This window comes from Varroa destructor, unplaced genomic scaffold, assembly GCF_002443255.2.
Source record: "Varroa destructor unplaced genomic scaffold, Vdes_3.0 BEIS01000004.1, whole genome shotgun sequence".
Classification (NCBI taxonomy): Eukaryota; Metazoa; Arthropoda; class Arachnida; order Mesostigmata; family Varroidae; genus Varroa; species Varroa destructor.
The window spans coordinates 11,354,545-11,375,079 of NW_019211457.1; the positions used below are offsets into that span (position 1 = coordinate 11,354,545).

At 42.7% G+C, this 20,535-nt stretch overlaps 1 protein-coding gene across 15 annotated transcripts in view; it reads right to left on the reverse strand.

Moving 5' to 3' along the window:
- The window catches only part of Kank (KN motif and ankyrin repeat domain-containing protein 2 kank), a 152,907-nt gene that overhangs the window by 9,075 nt on the left and 123,297 nt on the right, over positions 1-20,535 (reverse strand). For 11 of the 15 annotated variants that reach the window (XM_086988061.1, XM_086988060.1, XM_086988063.1 and 8 more), the window contains 14 exons: positions 15,978-16,076; positions 15,228-15,428; positions 12,076-12,345; positions 11,292-11,582; positions 10,291-10,934; positions 9,814-9,988; positions 9,237-9,457; positions 8,325-8,453; positions 7,721-7,817; positions 6,775-6,982; positions 6,318-6,517; positions 4,805-4,897; positions 3,145-3,683; positions 1,121-1,801 (listed from right to left, as the gene is read on the reverse strand). In XM_086988061.1, coding sequence (XP_086844187.1) covers positions 1,121-1,801; positions 3,145-3,683; positions 4,805-4,897; positions 6,318-6,517; positions 6,775-6,982; positions 7,721-7,817; positions 8,325-8,453; positions 9,237-9,457; positions 9,814-9,988; positions 10,291-10,934; positions 11,292-11,582; positions 12,076-12,345; positions 15,228-15,428; positions 15,978-16,076 — 3,848 coding nt within the window. The remainder of the gene's footprint in view (positions 1-1,120; positions 1,802-3,144; positions 3,684-4,804; positions 4,898-6,317; positions 6,518-6,774; positions 6,983-7,720; positions 7,818-8,324; positions 8,454-9,236; positions 9,458-9,813; positions 9,989-10,290; positions 10,935-11,291; positions 11,583-12,075; positions 12,346-15,227; positions 15,429-15,977; positions 16,077-20,535) is intronic. The other 4 variants (XM_086988056.1, XM_086988055.1, XM_086988067.1 and 1 more) reach the window with 4 other exon arrangements.

Below are 20,535 nucleotides of genomic sequence, written 5' to 3' on the forward strand. Positions count from 1 at the left end.
GTAGTTATAAGTTGTTCTGAAACATATCCTTTCTCAAGCCTGTATGCTGTTTGTGAACTTAACGACTAACTTATAACGTATTTATTAGATGACTATTAATTAATATTCCATGAAATCTGATGTATTTGCAAGAAGTGTTTACATGGATGAACTTTTTCAAGTTCATATAGTTAAATGTGATAATGGCAATTTCGATTGTGCATCTACAGCTGACAGATGTCATAGAAAAGCTATATGAAATAGAAAAGTTTTTTTATGACGCTACAATGTGGGATACTCTAGTTTCTTTACCGTTCTATCTAGCTAGAAGTGTGAGTAGGTCGTGGCCAGGTCTTGCGTGGAACAGCTGTTCGAAAACGCGTCAACAACAGCACGTTACTACATTCTATGTGTATTTTGAGGAGCGGTCAAATAATTGTATATGCGGAGAATTTCGACATGTTTGTCATGCAACAAGACACACACACACACTACTCAGACATGAGAAGATTCTTTGCCTCACTCGCATCTACTACTTTCATTTACCCCAAAGACAAAATGCAACATTCAATGTTCTGTTACACCTAAAATAACGGTTTGTTCAAATTCATTTGTATTAGTAGTGGCATCATACCTGGGGATCTCAAGGCAAGCAATATGTCTCTTGTCTTTTGCATGTTTGCAGGTCATACTTACATCGTAAAGTCGGAACATTTCAAGAGCCGCCATTTTATCATAGCAAATAATACGATACGCAAGATACGAATACGAGTCAGGTGATTTTTTGACTCGTAGAATAGCGATTCACAAGCAGATGTGAATGCAAGCCGAAACAATGATTGGTCTGCGTTTCAACCCAGAGCATGAATCATAGCAGTCATAGATGGGTTAGGAAACCGCGAAGCCTATCTACCTAAAGCGAAGCAGTCACGCTATTATAGCGTGCTGTAATAATAAACCTATTAGAACCTGCATAGGCGGCGCCAAACATAGGTATGTAGTCTGTATGCTCTGGGCATGAGTATACAGTTGGGTCAGGGCGCTGGTTCAGTATACCGTCAGCTAAGCGATCACACCAAGCAAGCTAAAATGGCAGTAGCGATAGCAACAAGCCAATTGAGAAGCGTGAGAGGTTACTTACCACGCTGGTATAGTTGCTGTTGATGGAGTAGTATCGTTAAGTTCACACGAGCTCCTTTTCACTTTATCGTCGTTACTGGTTTTGACAGGCCAACCCGTGCAAGCCGTGGCTGCAGTCGACACCTGTATAATGCCTGGCGGAACATAAACATGCTGCGGACTTTCCAAGGCTGTCATTTCCGGGACTGCACTCTCGTGCAAAGTTTCGGCCGCAGGACAAGCCGCGCCTGGTCCTTGAGGACAGTCTCCGTCGACAGCTGTTCCGCTGTTGGTGCATGTCGGTGATTCTTGTTTTTGTTGCTGTTCCTGTTGTTCCCAGTGGCCTATGACGCTGGAACCACTTCCCGTGCAGCCGCTGCTGCTGGCGCTTCCACTTGTGCCGCATAGCACTAGGCTGCCAGCCGGATCTACAGCGAGAAATGGGCAATGCACAAGCGTACCGTTGTCCGTTGCGGCCGTGTATTGAGATGTCGTTACCTGGACGGCGTCACGCTCGTCTGTTCGACATAAAAGTGTAGCTGGATGTTGCAGTGGTAGCGGGAAATGACAGATAATTCTGCCCACCGAAACGAATTCGTCTTCGTCCTCTTCGGTGTCACCGGAACACGAGTCCCCGGAGTAGATATACGACGAGTCCCACGACAGGCAGTGATCACTATCAAACCCATCACTTGTGCCTCTGCTTTGCGATTTTTTTTTGTTTTTGTTTTGATTAGTGTAAAAATTATTGATTTTTCTCACAGCACGCACACACACACACACACACATGGCGAATAGTTGGGTGACAAGATGAACATTGTCAGGATATATCCATGGGATGCACCGATCACAGGAAAATCACAGCAAATTGGATCGATGGCGACCACGACACGTCAATCAGGATCATTCGGGATTGTATACAGTAGTGAAACGCAGGCCACCGGAGAATTAGCAAAAATAAGCCAAGCGAAAATCACCGAGGTTAGAGCTCTAAGTTGTTATTGCTACATCTACATACAGCTAATTGTCTACTATAGCGATAACAGTTGCACTAGCAGTAGAAATAGTGAGTCACAAGGGTTATAAAGAAGCAGCTAGTACAGTTTACCGATTACCAGATGGATGCTTCTTGCGAAAAAAACGTGATCCTTGTTGACATAGGTATGAGGTCAGCGTGTATTTGCCTGATAAATCTATGTGCGTCAACCATTCTGGATAGAATGTGTTGGTAATCAAATGTAGCAAACACGGTCAGGCAGCTGTTCCGACCTGCTGAGTTGGTCACGCTACAAAGGCCTGCGTCTTAAATACGTGTATTAGGAGTTGATACGATATTGTTGCTTAAGTTAATAAAGCTCGTTCGTCATTAGTACTAAAAGATAGCTATAGCGTCTCGCAAAGCCTTCGTTTGATAAAAAAAAAAAAAAGCTTTAGGCAAATCTAGAGCAGCATCACGAATAATTAAGGATTACTTCGTTTCCTCAGTAAAGCCTGGTTAACCATGAATTACAGTTAAGGTGAGAACAGGATTCAATAATATGGACACAGATTCATTTCTTGGTCCAACGTTCGACCGCAGTTCCCGATGTAGACTTTCTGAGTTCTAAATATTCAGAAGGATTTCTCAGCCGTGTAGCATTATCTAATGGCGGACATATGAGTGACACACGGTATGTTGATACCCTTAGGATAGTCACATATTGATTTTCGTAAAGTATTAAGTTAAATTTCCCGCTTTCCGACGGTTGCTACATTACACCATTTAACAAATTTGTATATATCTCGTCAGTTTACTAGACCGCTGAACTGAAAGCGAGTTCAGTATGACGTAGGTAGCTATATGTGGTCACAATGTGGCAAGTGAAAGATGCAGAAGAACGTGAAAGTTCACTGAAGACATGCGCAGATAGATAGACATCAACGAGAACCTCTTTGATGCGTCAGACCTGAACTAAAGTCGGAATGAGCACATCGATACGTCTATTCTGCTATAAATTGCAAAGTAAGTACACTTATTCACCTCAACGAAGTATCTATTGTACTCACTTTTCTCCAGGAAGCCGCTCCATCGATCCCGGGATAATCGATGGCGTTTGGTTGGCCAAAATCGGTTGGTCGTCTAATGAGCCGATGCTGAGAGGAGCCGCTGTGGATGCTGACGGCGTAACATCTCTACGTAGCGATCGCGAAACGCTATCAAACGGAGCCGGCTTTGTTCGCCTCGGCGGTGCGCGCGAGCCCCGGGAGTGACTAAGTTTCGGAATGCGACTTTGAAGAGTTGGCACAGGCGGATCGTTGGTGACTTCGGCAACGAGGTGATCGAGGTTCTGATCGATGAAATCCTTCGCCACGGATTCAATGGCGCAGCTGCATTTGTCGCACAGGCGGACATTTCCAGTCAGGTGACTCATAGATGAGGCGGATGATGTACGTGATAACGCTGTGCCGCCGGCGGCGGTGGTGGCGGCGGCGGCGACTCCACCTGGAGCGGCCGCTGCTGCTGGTGGAAATGACAGAGGCTCAATGATTGAATGGTCCGTCATAACCCCCACCTCCTCCGTAGCAATAAGCGCCCTCGGTACAACCTGTAAAGCACCGTGCATAATTATGGGACTTTTAAGTAACCTATATATTTATAAGATTAACGAGTTGCTAGCCACAAACCAACTCCCCTATCCACAGCGGTACGGATTTAAGAAGGGTTGTCCAACTGGTTAGTACAGATGATTGGTATATGATCGCAACTTTTTGAAGGTTTTGACGCTTCAGGAAATACTCGTGAGTACAACGTCGGCTCTGAGCGTCAGCCTCTGCGTACTAGTCTGGTGGTTGATTCACATATCCGACGGTCAGTCGTTGTTAAAGCTAATAACTCTCGCTCCGAACTTTAGTCTTGTCGTTTCGGCGTCCCTCCAGAACCTTTCCTTGTGATAATGCAGTAATCAAGTTGACGCCTATTAAACTTAAGGACACGACAGGCGGCCTAGGTTCGGGTTCGGGCGTGGAGACGCCTTGATAGTACTCCAATAAACATCTGGGCAAGTGATTAGCACAGTGATCCATTAGGCTCCCAATTTCTGCAGATAGCTGCGATCATCCTCAGTTTTTTAAAGCAGACCGTGATACAGACAGAGGCTAAGGGATGCTCATAGAAAAGAAGTGAGCAGTGAGATTCAGCTATAATAACCCTTGTCTGGATTTTGCTACTCATGTGTAGCACGTTCAAAAAACTCTCGGAACTTGCCTATGTGATCAGAGTTTCTTCTAACCTATATACGTAGGCCATATGAACATGGCCCGCATATTTGATTTCCGTTCCCTATGAAATGACAACCCTATAAAAGGCGATTGGATTTAATGTTAGTGCATCACGGCCGAGGTAACGGAGTTTCTTACTCTTGACACTATTGCAGACAATGTGATGGCGCAATCTGCTCGCTGCACGATCAGTCGATTACAGACGTCAGTTACCTTGGGTCGTCTACGATAAGCGCTTAAAGTATTCGTGGTACACATTTGTGAAGCCGGAAAAATTATACCACGTTTTATTATTTGCCGAACTTTCCACAACCTAAGACAGTAAAAAGTGCCTTTCGACGGAAAAAAATGTTACGTCCTCTAGCCAAGGAATTACATAACTAACTGCAGGCTGGTATTGCGGTTATATTTCGCAGTTTAATTTATACATCGCGTATGCTTGTCTTACCTGTAACCTTGTTTCTGCCGCAAAAACATCCTCATCTCCAAAGCCGAAGTCGCGTCGTTCCACATCGCACCGCTCACATGGAATGGCGATTAGCTGAAGAGTGAAATGGAGGCATTTTAACGTGAGGTATGGTACGAGTATAAAAACGGATACGGCAGCAACCAGCAGCCGGCGTACAGAGTATGACCGGCCAGGACTCGTCTTCTTGGAAGCACACATAAGGGAAACGTTTGCATCGAGAGTCTTACGCTGAAGGGATAATTTGTTGGGTCAACAAACAAACCGTTGTCGGTCAGTTTGGGAAGAGGCACTGCGACTCTGGCTGTGCTTTCAAAAAAAAAATCCTGTTTATTTTGTCGGTCTACGATCTGTCTTCCTTTTACGAACATTTACAACGTTCGCACGCTATAAAATATATGCAAACGTATTCACGAATTGTTGGACGTTGTTAAGGCCAGACGCTGTGATGCCGATACATTGGCACCTGAATCGATTACGTAACGGGATACGAACGCGACTCAAACGTTACGCTTCGAGATAATTGTTTTGCGTCAACTGCGCGCAAAGCTGTGCCGCTTTAACACGCGTCAGGTTAAAAATGATGAACCCTATTGATGGTGGCCTCTACTCCCACGAGATGACCAGGGTACAAACGTTCGCATTCAGCTGACCTTTGACAAGATCATGCTTTAGCAAGGTTGCAATATGGAGATCGTATCAACGAATCGATAAGCTGCCTATCATAACAACAGCTCGAAAGGATCAAAAGTAATTCGTTTGCAAGCTCAGCTAAACACTAACATATAATCGTATAATTTAGTTAGCAGATGTAGGTAAAAGAATAATATTTTGAAAAAATTAGCGTACCAATACCTACAAATATGGCCAGTCATTGTTGCTACTGCACGGACATTGTCTAATGTAATACTGCCATCTCAGTCACCATACTTTCTACACTTAAACATAACATAAAGCTATCATTTGTTGTTAGTAGCCTGAGAAAGGGATAATCTGTGCTGGACGACCCAGGTCACCCCAGACCCATTATCGAATAGCGCCAATACTGTAGCTGAATTGCTGTGACACTATGGCTGCAGAATTGCGAAAGATTAATTAACCAGTAAAAAAATTACCATTATTGGGAAAATGGAAGATATGCTGACTTGGGGAGAGCCCCATCTTTACTCTAGATGGCCACTGCAAGGTTACAGACCTTAATCGCCCCGCGCTCCACATTTGCGGCTCACTTTGTTAGTCGTATATCGATAAATACCATCGTGAGCAACGCTAGCCAGCTGCTGAAGAGACGCAGGCATCATGAGCAGGCCAACGTTACGCCCACGATCGTAATATGGCTAGAACAGGTTGATATTTTCATTACGATGTGAAAATATAAGGGGTCAGAGGGGACATTTCATTCGATAGAATATCAATATTAAATATCTACGAAAAAAAAAAAAAGTATCCAAGTCAACCAAACATTCATTTGGAAGCACTAGATGCCATCACTGACCTCAGTGATTTCGTCACAGTACGAGTCATCGGTAAGAACTTCCTGATCCTTCATCTCGATTTTTTGAATTCCTCGGTGATTTGCTCTTGAGACGCTTCCATCACTGGCCTCCGACGTTAACAACTCACACTGAACAGCGCCATCGCATTTACTAAATACGGCGCAACGATTACAGCACGTATCGTAGACGGCAACGTCGCCTGCGTGAATCAAACGTTAAATGAGCAGATTAGATAATAAGAGCAGGTAGCACCTTCAAATTAAACATGTTCTTAGTATCTTTAGCATATATATGACGGTTCAATATCAAACTTCTGTTCTTTATAGAATTAGCTAATTTGGATGGAATAAGTGTATCTCGTAACGGCCTGTTCAGCAGCTGCGGTCAGCTCCTCCAGCATACGCTGTAACAAAGCGTGTCGTCAGATGTGTCTACCTGAAATGAGTTGCTACTGACCTGTTCCTATGGACCGCAGACGCCTATGAGCGCACGAGTCGCAAACGGCGTGTCGCACATCATAGTCGCCGCTCGCAACGGAGTTCGTGTCGAGTTTTTTCGAGCGCTCGTTCTCAGTCCTCCGAGTCTGCGTTCCTTGCGCTCGTTGACAAGCCCGCCAATCGCTCTGAGCGCCGACATGCCGCGTCCGAACTCGCTCAGGCGTCACCTATCGAGACGCGGGTAGGGCAGTTACAAGAACGCTAGACTAACACTATGCATTAAATGATTGATGTTAGGGACGTGTCAGTTATCCTTTACGAATCCTTATTTTGATATGCTGTTTTCCTGGCAACGACCCTTATCGACTATGGATAAACAGAGAGCCAGAATAGAGGATAGATACATGGAAAAACAGGGATGTACGAGCATAAAAGAACGTCAAAAATGTTCGTCTTGGTCAAATGTAAACTTCACGCTGAACTGATAGTAACTGTATAAATCTAATTAACTTATACAGTAGTTACTACGCATCGAACCTGGAACATTGTGGTTGTGACAAAGGCATATATGTAACTTAAAATCGGTACGTCGTGTAGCACGTTTTTCATTGATTCCGGCCAGCACAATAGCTATCGTGTACAAATGCATCGATGAATAGTCACAGTCTCAGTGAAGATCGTTATTCTACGTTTGTTCGCACAAATGGCCACTTACAAAGTAAATAGATAATTTGTCTGTCTATCTGCCTATTTGTTTATAGACAAGATTAGACTAAAGCCCACTTCATGTAAGCCGGGTGCGGAGCTCTGCCCTGATTCAATACATTGATATGCTTTCTTTAACTCTTCTCGAATAAGCCTCCAAAACTAACCACGATCTTCGCTGAATAACGCCGTTGATCAAAAAACAAGAGCTACCTATACCGATTAGAGTTGATCTGACCAGGTCGTTAAGAAGGCCGTACCTGAACAGCCTGTGAAACGGTGATCGAGGTGCTACACTGAACAGCAACGCCACGAGTAAAGGCCGCTGGTTTCGGTGGCGGTGTCGGCGGGGTTTTCCTGTGAAAAACAGATAGAAAAAAAAAAACAAGAATACTATTTTTACCGTTTTTTTTTCGAACAATTCTACTACCATATATGCGTTCTTTACTTTGAAAACTCGTCTCGCGGTTGGCTAACGGAATATACCCCACGAACGCTGGTCATATAGCGGGAACATTACGACAAGTTTTATCCATATTCCAGTATAGAGATGTATTGGTGAAATATGGCGCTGCTATATCTGGTGGTTTGTGTCTTTCCTGATGACTGGCCATATTGAAGAAGTTGTACTATACAAATGGACTTCCTGTTGACATTACGCCGTTTAAGTAACAACACATATCCAAGATTTTTTTTTGTTTATTTAGTACACCCAGAATGATAGGTCACACTACAACGATTGTCATAATATCCGATTTATATTTCATGGATCCATTTTCCTCCGGCCAACGCACGCCTCTGCACATATATTAGTGCCAAGTATATATATATCTATGAAGTTACGTAAATCGATCAAAAACATACTTAAATACTGGCTTGAGTTCGGGAAGAGGATCACAGCTGGAGTCCCGCGTACGTGGAGTTTCGGTAGCTGAGCCAACTGAATAACTTCGAACTGACCGACGACGATCACATTCGGCGCAAAATGATGTACTGAAGTTAAAACGGTTTGCAAAATTGAGAAAATGCTGCACAGGAAACATTATAGCAATATCATAATGAAAAACAAGGTTTTGTCTTCTGCTTTCGACGGTAGCAGCCGAACTCAAAATACGTTTGCTTCTTTACACAAAATGGCGTGCCTGTGTTCGGCCTTTTTTTACCCGTACCTTCTCAGATTGTATCTGAACAAAAATAGATATTTTTACGTTAAAATGTTCATTCTGATGATTCAATCCTGAATCTAAACCTTCTACTAATAGCTTACAAAATATTTATTCTTATTTAGCTCGCAAATAAATGCTCCGTACTTCAAACTATATCGTTAGGTAAATTTTGTTAAAATGTCGTTTGAATGTGCCACATAGAAAATTTTAGATTGCTAACAGGCCAAAAGTTTACAAAATGCAAAAGATTGAAACGGCCAGAAAATTCATAAGTCGCAAAAAGACTGACCTACCTGGACGGCGCAATTGGCAATTGATAGATTCTTCAGAAGTAATGCGGTTAATTTTCAATCCATTCAAATAAAAAACCCCTTGGGGTTTGCTTGATAAAATAATTTTTTTCATACATGAAAACTGGCAATAATGTAGACTGTCAATGTTTTTTCCTATTATTAGCGAAAGCGAAAAGATCAGATAGTGGCTAATCTTGTCTCGAATTTTGAAAATGATATATTTGCCATGACCAGTTTATTTGTTCTAGAAGCGACTAGCTTTCGCCTGCTAACCGGTCCATCGACTACTAGCTCTTAGGAACTTCAAGAATTGACACCTTTTGGGAGTGAACGGGGTGCCGTCACAGATGTCTAAGATAAAAGCTTCTTTGGCACTTTTCCTCAGGGGTTCGGGTGTTATCGGCCTTACGTCAGTGTTAACGGCTGTCGAACGTAGCTGTCTTTTGCGGCGTTCCACGCACTCAACGCAGTCTCTTGGTGTTACCGCCGTAGTCTGTGTCGCGCTTGTCCGAGGATCCTTCCTTAGCCGGATCGAATCCTGGAAAAGTCAACCTGTTTAGCTACTGTACGAAAAACCCCGATGATCCAGTTGTTCCATATTATGGGCTCGTAAATTATTTGTTTCAAATTGGCCTGTGTCCTTTCGAGCGTCGACTTGCAGCCTACGCAAATTGAAACCATACCTGAAGCTAGTTAGTTAATATTCCGAAATCTAGGTATTAAAATTTATGGTCTGATATTGAAATTGGGATTTTTAGGTAACTTGTATTTGATGTTTACTTCTATATGACTATGCAGCCACAATGGAAATCAAATTTAGCTAACCCAAAAATGGACCTTATACTAAGACATTTTGCAAATAGCTTTATTCAATTCTTTTGATTAGTGTCCTACCTTTTGACATTCGTCGCACAGCGTTTTCATCTGCGATTCAGCTCGATCCTCGCGTAAAGGAACAGGCAAAGGCGATACGGACTCAGGCTCGGCGGTACGTCTCTGCGCGCCTTCCATAGGGGTGGAACGACTTTGCGTTTCCGTACAACAGTTTATTCCGGTATGATGATAGTAGCTAACGTTCACATAAAAAATGCATAGTAAATTTCCAAGTAGCAATTTGGAAATTAAGTCAAAAATAGCCGTCTGCCACGCAGCTAGGAGCCTGTGTAGCACTAAAATTAACATAACAATTATGTACAATTATGTGTAAAGCTAGAAACGTTACTTTTTGGAACAGTTAATCTAACATTGGTTACCGACTCAAAGCGACCTGATAAGCACGTACGTCGCGGGCGTTTCATATTTAAAATCACACTCTATTATTATTATTATTATTATTATTGTTATCGGTTTTAGGATTTGATATCGACTTACCCAGGAATAATTAATGGCTCTGGATTAACGGATGCTTTGGCTAGATAATCTCCGAGGATCTTATTTGAAGCACGGCCACTGATTCCCTTCTGGTCGCTTTTGTATTTCGGCTCCTGCATCGTTTCGCGCCACAATTCATCCTTGAGTGATGTGCCGGTCGCACTCTCGTGGACCCCGGACCAATCTGCTTCAGTCTCATCCGGCCCACCGCCTGCTACTGATCTACGACCTCTCATAACCCTTGCTACACCAGTCTCTAGTGCCTCAAGCTTAGACGGTCGAATCGGCGACATGGCCGAAGTGGACGACGGAAGTTCCTCAACTTTCAATGGTTCGAGCTTGGGAAGCAATGGTCCCCGGGATCCGACAGGGCTTTGGACGCTCATTGATGGTCGTGGGGGAGGAGGGTGAATCGTATCTGCTGTTGTGGGTAGCCTCGACTGACTTCGCGAACTCTCATCACCGGGATGAGATCTGCTAGTCGATGCTACAGATAGCAATGAACCCGCAGCACTCATGCCTGTTCTACTCGACAGAGGAGGTTCGTGAGCTCCAGGGTCGGCCTTACCGTCTCGGAGGTTGTTCTTTGCTTTAAGCTGAAGTTTAAGCAAACGCTTTTCCTCCTTCAAAACGGACATTTTTACCTGATGCAATTTGTCAATGGTAAGTGGCAGACAGGTTATCCAGCGGGAAAAAGAGAGAACTGTCAGAAAGGCGCTTTTCTTCATTATGAGGATAGTTTAGCATGATGAATCGATGATACGATGACATTGCGAAAGTGAATAAGATATATTATGAATCTGATGCATCGAATAATTAACACCGAATTAGATATCGATGCAATTACTTCAGTATACTCTACCCATTCTTGATGAATCTAGCGAGGCACATTGCAAATAGTTAGGGAAATCATCGAACAAACAGCGCAGTACAATAGTACGATTGCAATTCGAAGTCTACGTTACCCTGGTGGTTAGAGCGGTTAGAAAAAGCCAGCATACCTGCAGCACAGGGACGCTCTTTGCCTGAAGTTCCAGATCTCGCATTTTCACAAGACATGCCGACAACTGATCACGAATTTTGGCCAGAACTGCGCGATCGATCGTGACACGGGTCGACCCATATGGAGCAAGCCAAGAAGCCGACCTATCGGAACCTACCAGATCTCCCAGAGTCTTTAGTGGACTGTCCAAATCTTTAGAAGCAGCAAACGAAACGCTTCGCTCAGCAAACTCTGACCCCGCCGGATTCAGTGAGGCCATCGTTGCTTCGAGCTGCCGTGATGCGCTGCTCTGTTAAAGTAACAGGTAAGTAAAAGCCAGCATTGGAGAAAGATAGCAGTTACTTGGCAGCTCCCTCTCTTCCTCAGCAATTACATCGGACTCACGGAATATTATGCATGGTAAATCGATGGCTTTACTTCAATACTGTAGAAACAAATCGTCAGCTATTGAAACCACACCCAGTTTTATACGATCTAGCATATATAAGCGTGACGCGAGATGAACAAGTTACACCCCATGCGATACAGACAGAGAAAGCTAACTTCAAGTAGAAGTGTATTATATAGCAATACGTCTGTTGGCTCCCACACATTCGTTGTGAGAATGGGGCGGCAGTCGTCGTAATAACTGATGATGCAATCGAAGGAAGGGAGCAATATATTTTGCTTGTAAAAGCTGAGCGTAATGGGTCTGCAGCAGATGTTAACTGATTAACTAAGCCACCATGAAATTTAGCGCTAATTTAATCAACCCTTTATATGCCATATTCCGTTCAACTTACTTTCGATGAAGTTGGATAATTAAGGCTGGATATCGTGTTGATCGATTCGGAGGAACTGACAGAGTCACTACGTTGTTTTGAAACGTCGGCGTTTCTAGCTGACTTCCGCCGATGTCCACCATCCTTATAATCAGCGTCATCGACTTCGATCTCCTCAACAAGTTTGCCATCGCCAAAAATCATATCCAGGAGCTGTTCGGCTTTGCGCTGTTCCTCTTCCGAGTAGACGTGGCGACGGCACTGCTCCTCCGTCAGCTGCAATATCATGATCTGATGGGAAACTGCTCTAAGTCTACTTTACGTCAACTAGTAGCTAAAATTAGGTAAAGTAAGGGTGCGCTGAAAACCGTAAACCAGTAGTATGTGATAAGATTAGCAATACGCTTATCTAGCGGCTGCTCGATCTTGGTAACTTAATCGAAAAGAAATAAATAAAATCTCAATTAAATTTGCTGAATCTAATCCAGCTATCAATGGGCTGTCCTCTACCAGACCCACTCAAAGGTTATTTTTATACGAGCTCACAGCTTAAATATATTAACATAAAGTTATACGGCTAAGCTTCCAGGTTTTATAGACAAAAAGGACAAAACGTCAAAAGCACCATATATAACCATATGGAAGACCTATGTATTTTAATAACTACCCTCCATATTACTAGCAGATCTAGCAGAAATATAGAATAAGCATACATTTGAAACACAATGGCTAAGCCTATGCAATTTTTTAGCGTACAGAGTAGAGCACAGATTTCGTATCAGTAACAAAACAAACATAGAATTATGCCGTTTAGATGAGTAAAACGCGTACATACAGTTGTGTAAGAAGTTCGTAATACCCACTTACTGACGCGCTACATATAATATAAACATATGTAGAATAACAATGATAACTATAAATGGAGCTTCTGTACCGAGGGGCAAGCACCATCAGAGCCGCTAAGCAACAAAGAACGCTTGATGTTCGATATATAATGATAAACACATCCAGTCGAATGTGGCTATTACAAAAAAGGAGGCAAATAATTTGCTTAGATCCTGATCTTCGTCCCTCAACTGACTCTTTCACTGCTACAATATCAGAAATATCGTCACCATAGTAAATTATTGGGTCAACTATTATGCCTAAAGGCAGAATCTCTGATCAGAAAACCAATGTTTCGCACTTCGTGTCGCCCATTGCGCTGGACGTCGTCACCGTTTACACAGTGACGCAATCTTCTCTACATAACGGAGCTTATTTCCGTCTGTATAAATTAAATATCGAATGAAATCGTTTAATATAGTAATCAACAACAAAAATTTGGAGATTCAAGTCATGGGTCAGCGAACAAACATACGTTCAGATCACTAGACGTTCAGTATAAACATTTTTCAGGTAAAGGATGGAACACGTACAGCTTCGGAATTTCGAAGTTAGTATTTTCACATTACGTCTAAAGAGACGCCTGTTACACTGGTTCGATATGTTCTTACAGGTCCTAAGATTGGCGCTGCTAAGTTCAGTGCCGAGAAAATCTAACGCGGAACAATACCGGAAAAAAAATAAAACTTCATCAAAAAATTTATCACTATTGACACGATAGGAATCGAATACCTTTCACCATTGACCATCAAAGACCATTTCCTTTCAGGCCGCTGTCTTGCCAACTATGCCACGCCTAGACGTGATACTATGGCTTCACTAATTTGTTTGCATGGATAGCAGGTTAAATGTAAGCTATGACAGTTTGCACAGGGCTCCACTGTGCGACACCGGAAGAGCTGAGGCGTTAGAAATCGATATAGTTTTCCAGTAATGCCCTTACACTACATGTAGTTATAGAAGCCAGGGGCAAATCTCGCAGTCGTCTATGATGATACAGTAAAACAAGTTCGATAGTTGTAGCAATACGAGCTGAAATAATAGCATGACTGTGAGTTAAATATGATATGAGAGCTGAATACTTTCTGCATATTGTGAGAGATATTCGTAATGAGGAAAGAAAGGACCCGACATCCTTGATATGATATATCACGCAAAGAACTCCGAGGATATCCTCAGGAGAGGATTTTATTTTATGCAATATAGTACACCAAGCCGTAAGTTATCTACCGTCATACGCTGACACTTTTTGTCAACATTGAAGGACTGATACAGCAGCACGTATCAGTTCTAATCAGACTTGTTTCGGCCATTCCAAAATGGCTCCGAGACATAGTAGATGCCCACCGACATCCAAAGGCCTGCGGAACACACATACCGCTTGACTTTTACATTGATTATCGGTTTGCTGATATAATGAAGTAATATGCCTCTATCGAATACTCGAAAATATCACTCAGTCTGATAAAAAGGATGTAATTTTATTTCAAGTTATTCATGGAGGTACGTTGATTACGAATGGCTCGTGGGGTTTTCTTAGTGCGGTTAATTGCAGGGGAATCTCCGTTTAGGTAGAATGACCATTCACGGTAAGATTGAGTACGGTTAATTGTATCAAACAAGCTTCTTTGTCAACGATACATCTCCATTGGTTCGTAGACGGTTTAGCATTACGGCTTCCTTGCGGTTCGCTGACAGCCGCTCTGGGTCGAGGAGCAGCATCTCTATGAAATGACTGCTCCATTCATATAAACGGCATTCAGGTTTTAGGCAGATCTTGTCTATGCCGTCACTTTATTTATGTTAATATGCTTAGGACCTCGTTTACCCATCCTCCAAAGTAGCGAAATGCATCGTTGCCTACTTCGATAGTTTTCCCATGTTGATTCTGTTATTTCAACTGAATTTAGCTGAGATTAACACTTTAATCTAAATTACAGATACCTATGCCTGTTACTCAGAGCTGTCGATATCATAGTGAACCATCAAAACAGTTAGCAGTGTGAGACGCACCATCATTTTCTACTGTGACCTATTCTATTTAGAGGTTTTGCACGCTTGTACATGACATTTAAGAGCAATTGCCTACAACTAAGTACATTGTATATATATATATATATATAATGGGTTTATGCGGCGGTAAGATAGTTCAGCAGAGTCTGGGTCGATCCCAAACCTAGAATATTGTTGATTAAAGTCCCCCGATGCAGTGTTCACGTCCAGTAAGCACAAAATATTTACTTTATTTTTCTTAATAAGCTTGTCTATAATTTTTTAAGCAAGCTTACCTTTGTATTGAGCTTAAGTTCGCTAATGGAGTCACCACCATCCGGAGGTAAGCGTTTTTCGAGGAGAATCGGTTCAAGGGAGCCCTCGCGGTAACGTTGAGGGGCTCCTTTTCTAGGACACATTGCTTTTCCCGTTCGGTCGGTTTTTCCTGTCGTATCTGGGTTGTCTTCGTATGACGAGTGCAGGGTGCCCTCAAAGTCCTGCACAGAAATGTACCACTATTTACAATTGACATAGTCGAGTGCTACCACGAACAGTGAGAAGCATAGATGACATGCCATTTTTATTCTAAAGCATCTAATACGAACACCTATTGTCATTATCCTCACTTGTCTTAAGTCATATTACTTCTTTGACTAAAAAGAAAAAAATTGCGATATCGAAGTGAGTTGTCTTTATTACATAAGTCCTGACACAACTACCTATTAACCTACATTTTATCATAATTTTTAGTGCCCATTCGCCGAATGGCGTTACAAGCTGCCCATAGCAACAGCAGTGTACAAAACTATTCCCCCCCCCCCCCCGCACCCCGTTTAACAGGGGGTGCTACATTACTTGGACGTATGCAGCGCGCATCACATCGTATGTATCAAAACGAATTCTCTGACATTCCATTCATATGACGCCACTCATCCGGTTTACCAAAAAAAAAAACAACATAACTATATGTAAAACAGTTGATGTTTGTAGTACAATTTGGTAGCTTGGTCATTTGTCAGAACGGTCCACTGAGGTCACCCATATACCTGAATGACATCGGTAAGGCTGCTGAGGTCTTGTTCAGGGTCTTCGCAGGGTGATTTCTGTCCAGCTGCAGGACTAGCCACGTCGCACAACCACCAAAACTGAAAGAAATCATGTTATATGTTAAGTTAGTAGCAGTTTGTTACCGACCACAATTTTCAATTCAATCTTCACTTCAATCTTGATCTTATCAGAACGAGATCAGATAAGAGGAACAACTGGCGTCCAGGAACCTATGTTTTGTTTCCTAGAAGCGGATATTACTAGGGGGCTTGGTACGGGTTCTTTGAGGCCAGCTTTGAAGGATATATGGTTTCATCAGATATTGCTCAGGGGAACATGGTTAGACCAAGCTATAAAACGGACGATCTGAAAACACAAATAAGCACGTTTTGTTCCGTTTATTTTCTTTAACCAATTTTTTCTTGAGTCACCACCACGTGGGGAGGAACGATCCGCGCAGTTTTCTGTTCGAAAACCCGACAGTAGCTTTACAGGTTTAGTTCGTCACTATATTTCATTTTCTGTTTGGCTTCCTATAATGGTACACACTACAAGAGACACTTGATGCCGTACCAGCTATTGTAGTAATTAAATTATCTATTTACTTAAGATGTATTCTGTTCGTCTAGTGTCCATATTCTGTCCGATCTTCTCTATTAAGTCACTGCTAGATAGACCGTTTGACGTCTCCAGTAGTAGCAAATATTGTCAGCAAAACTATACTAAATACGCGTACATCTTCCTCGTTTGATCTTCTGCTTCTGGATCGATGCAGCTACTTATGCCGTCAGGCGAATTACATAACACTTTAATCGTTTATCTAGTAGTAGTAGTAGTAAATTTCAAGTAAGCACCTCTTATTTATGTTCTCTAATCGACGATATCACATGCTGAGCTAAGTAATGGATCCGATTGGCCTTTACACGTCTTGCTTTTGCTGGACGCCTTCATTGGCGTCGCTACAAAGCGTCTGCCGGCTGATTTTCTAATCGTTACGCAAGTGGACATCGGCGCACCACACGTCTAAACGAACAATAGATCTATAAACACGCAAACACACATGTATTCCTTTTCCAAGCAAAATATCACATATAGACAAATGCGGGGGGCCTTTGGCCTGCAAGAGCGTCCATTGACACTAACGACTGTCTATCGTAATGAGGTCCGTCTGATTGTTTACGGTCTATAACTATTAATATTTCACGTCTTGTGAAAACAGTTCGGTGGTACAACCATTCAACAAAACATAGAATGGTCGTTCTATTATGGAACTGTCCAGAGCCCGTTGATGTATGCCAAGGCATCGGGTACAGTGAATTCATTAAAAAGATCAGTTGTATAATTCAATTGAGATCACTCGTATTAGACGCGCGATTAAGTCTATTGTGGGCTGCGATGCACTCTTATATTGGCAGTTAGACAGGGAAACTGAAACGTTTCGTTCGTGACGTCGCGGAACCCGCTTCGATTTACGATACCTTGCCCAGATGCCTTACAATTAGCAGGATGAATCTAAAGGCCTAATTAATATCGTCTAGCGATATGTGTCACGTTCGCTCGACGCATGTATCTGCTGTTACTACTCCGGATAGCTTTATGAATGAATGCTGATTGACGCCCTGTGTCCGTAGAACGTGCCTGGCATACACTAAGTACGGCAAGGCAAGAACTGCTTGCTGACTCTTAAGAAAAATGGAGTGCCACCTGCGGTTTTATTACACATAATAATTTGCCCGAAGTTTACTAAAAGGTTCCAGCTGTTTACGGAAGCATTGGCTATCCTGGATAACAGCAGATAGACATCTAGCGTCAGCCATATTCTGCCCTTTTACTCTGAAAATAATAAGGCGCAAAATCAGCTGCTCTGCATATATATATATCATGTTTTATTATGTTGATCAGACCCCTCCAGCCCCCACCCCCAACCCCCGAGAATAATGCTGACGAAAAGGGGCACTAGAATAGTTTTCAACACATGTTGAACCGGGTCATTAATGCAGTTAAGTGCCATTTGCTTTTTTCTCTCTATTAGACAGCTGCAAACCCATTGTGGCCAGCTGTAGTGTGTCAATGGTCCTAATAAAAATGGGCCTCGGATTGTTCCTTCTCGTACTTGGTGCGCTCAAAATGCAATACAGCCTAATACGAATAGATAGTAGTGCTACTTCCATCTAATGAAGATCAGACAGATAGCGCATATATATATATATATATTCTCGCTAGACGACTGACCTGTTTGCTCAATGGGCATTTGACATATACGAACCACAACGTGAAAAATAGGTGAGCGGTAACTTTCTACAAGGATGGTAAACAAAAAAAAAAAGGAACGCCCATAGCGAAATGGATTTTACCTCTGCATATATATATATATATATATATATATACATATGTCACTAATCACGTTCAGAGTGGCGTGCCGCCACCTTGTGTACATGTGTAGATTAATAACTAATGTCCAGCAAGACCACTGCCATCATCGTCAGTGACAACTGGATCTGAACATTTCGGCGAGTTCTTCATAGGCGGCTACATCTGATAATAAGATTTCAACAGTAACGTGATATTGTCGTATGCACAGCTTCTGTCTACAGATCCGGATGTGAAGAGGCAGACGTATGAAACGGGCGTATACAAATAAGTGAAGATCTGTAAACAGCTCCTTTGCCAGCTAAGTCACAAGCCTACGTAATTCAAACGTGTAATAGCTGCGATAAAACCTGATCAACGTCTTGATTGGTTGGTATAAATACAAAATACGCTGTACGAGACTCCCCGAATTACTTAGTTAGTTCGGTAGCACTAAAAGTAGCATTTATGGTTTCTACTTACGATGGTGCGTATGAAAAATAATAGTAATAATTCTACGCAGTCCTCATACGGCTTAATTGAGTTGATTACACAATTGGAATTACCAGCCTGACGGTGGTCCTGCTACGAAAGTCGTAACTTGAATCGTACGCCGTGCGTGCAGACCGCGATAAACATTTTGTTACGATGGAAGTCAGAGCACACGATCGCACTTGGCCTATTAACGCACCGGGCAGGGCATTATCAAGCCGAAAAAAAAGATGAAACAAATACCAACAGAAAACTGTATGGCCTTTGATGCCGAGAGCAAGCGACCCACGATCGATGGTCAACTCTTCGCCCACTGAAATCTATGAATGTCTCAATATCAAAAATAATAACAAAAATTCTTATCACTACTATATCTAACCGGTTGCTATAGCAGCATGCTAGAAAAGGCAAAGCCAACATCCAAAATCGTTTCCTATCGAGCCCCTTGCATCAGCTTCTGATCATGCTATCTGCTTCTCATCTCTATGCTGAAGTGTTATTGATCTGTTTGACCGTACGTATCGTTCTGTGAACGACGCCAATAACAGCGCTAACGGCAAACGCAGAAGCATGCCGGTTCTCCTCTTGTTGACGGCTGATAACAGGGCTACCACGTTTATATTGCGGCGGTCATAATAGCTTGGATCCCCTGGCCCGGCTAACCTTCGAAATTCTTGAAGCATCCCCAGAACCCCATCGACGTCCGTCGCCGCAGGGGAAAGGTTAATCGTAAAAGGCGTTACCGCAACGGTAGCCAGGTAATGGTCTTACACACAGACACTTGCTATCGCCTTAAAATACTCTTTTCTTTTTGTTATTCCACTTAAACATAACCCCCACCTATACTTTCTTGGCCCCACGATATACGATCAGCCAACGAGGGCTTCAGTTTTTCTCACTCATTTTGAGCCACTAACACTGCGATCGGTCGAAACCGAAGTCGCTAGTATAAGTGCAATCTTTCTGACCAACCCTTTAATATATGTAGGTATGGCGATAGCGTTGTGCTGGCAAACGGGTCGACGTAAGCTTTTGCGGGTCACGTTTACAAACACGCACACACGCGAAAGAGACATACGTTTATAAATGACAGTGTTTGAAAAAAAAAAAAAGAAAAGAAGAATCCGACTGAGCAGAAAGTCGTCGGTGCTGATGCACTGGCATTTCCTGCGAGTCCAGATCACAAACACTTTCTAGCGAGGAACGACTGAATGATAGCAAATCGCGTGCCACGACCGTGGGTAGCACGGTTTCTTTTAACGGCTTTCAGTAGATTTAGACGTGGTCAAACCAGTAATCGTGTGCGATAGCAGTTGTGGAAACGTAAACACGATTTCTAGAAGATTTCTTTCAATGCGGTTCTTTTTCTTCTAGCTTCAATGGCCAGGAGTCAAGCGAGTGTCCTCGAGACGACTGCTTCCAGTGGATGTATGAATTACTTGATTAGCGCCCCAATCAAACGCTGTCCGTGAACTTCATAGGCACGACCAGAGCGCTTTGTATATGTGAAAAAGGGTACAGGTGCATAGGATTGTGTCAGTCGTAATCGAGTTATTTACTTAAAAAGACACTTCAGAAAGGGGGGACAACATTGACATTGAGGATGTTTTGAAAGCGATTCTATCGAGAACTTCAATTGGACGTATTAGCCGTGTTCAGATCGACGTGATGAAAGTCTGTCTGATTCCGAAACGATATCGATTAAATAAAAATTTA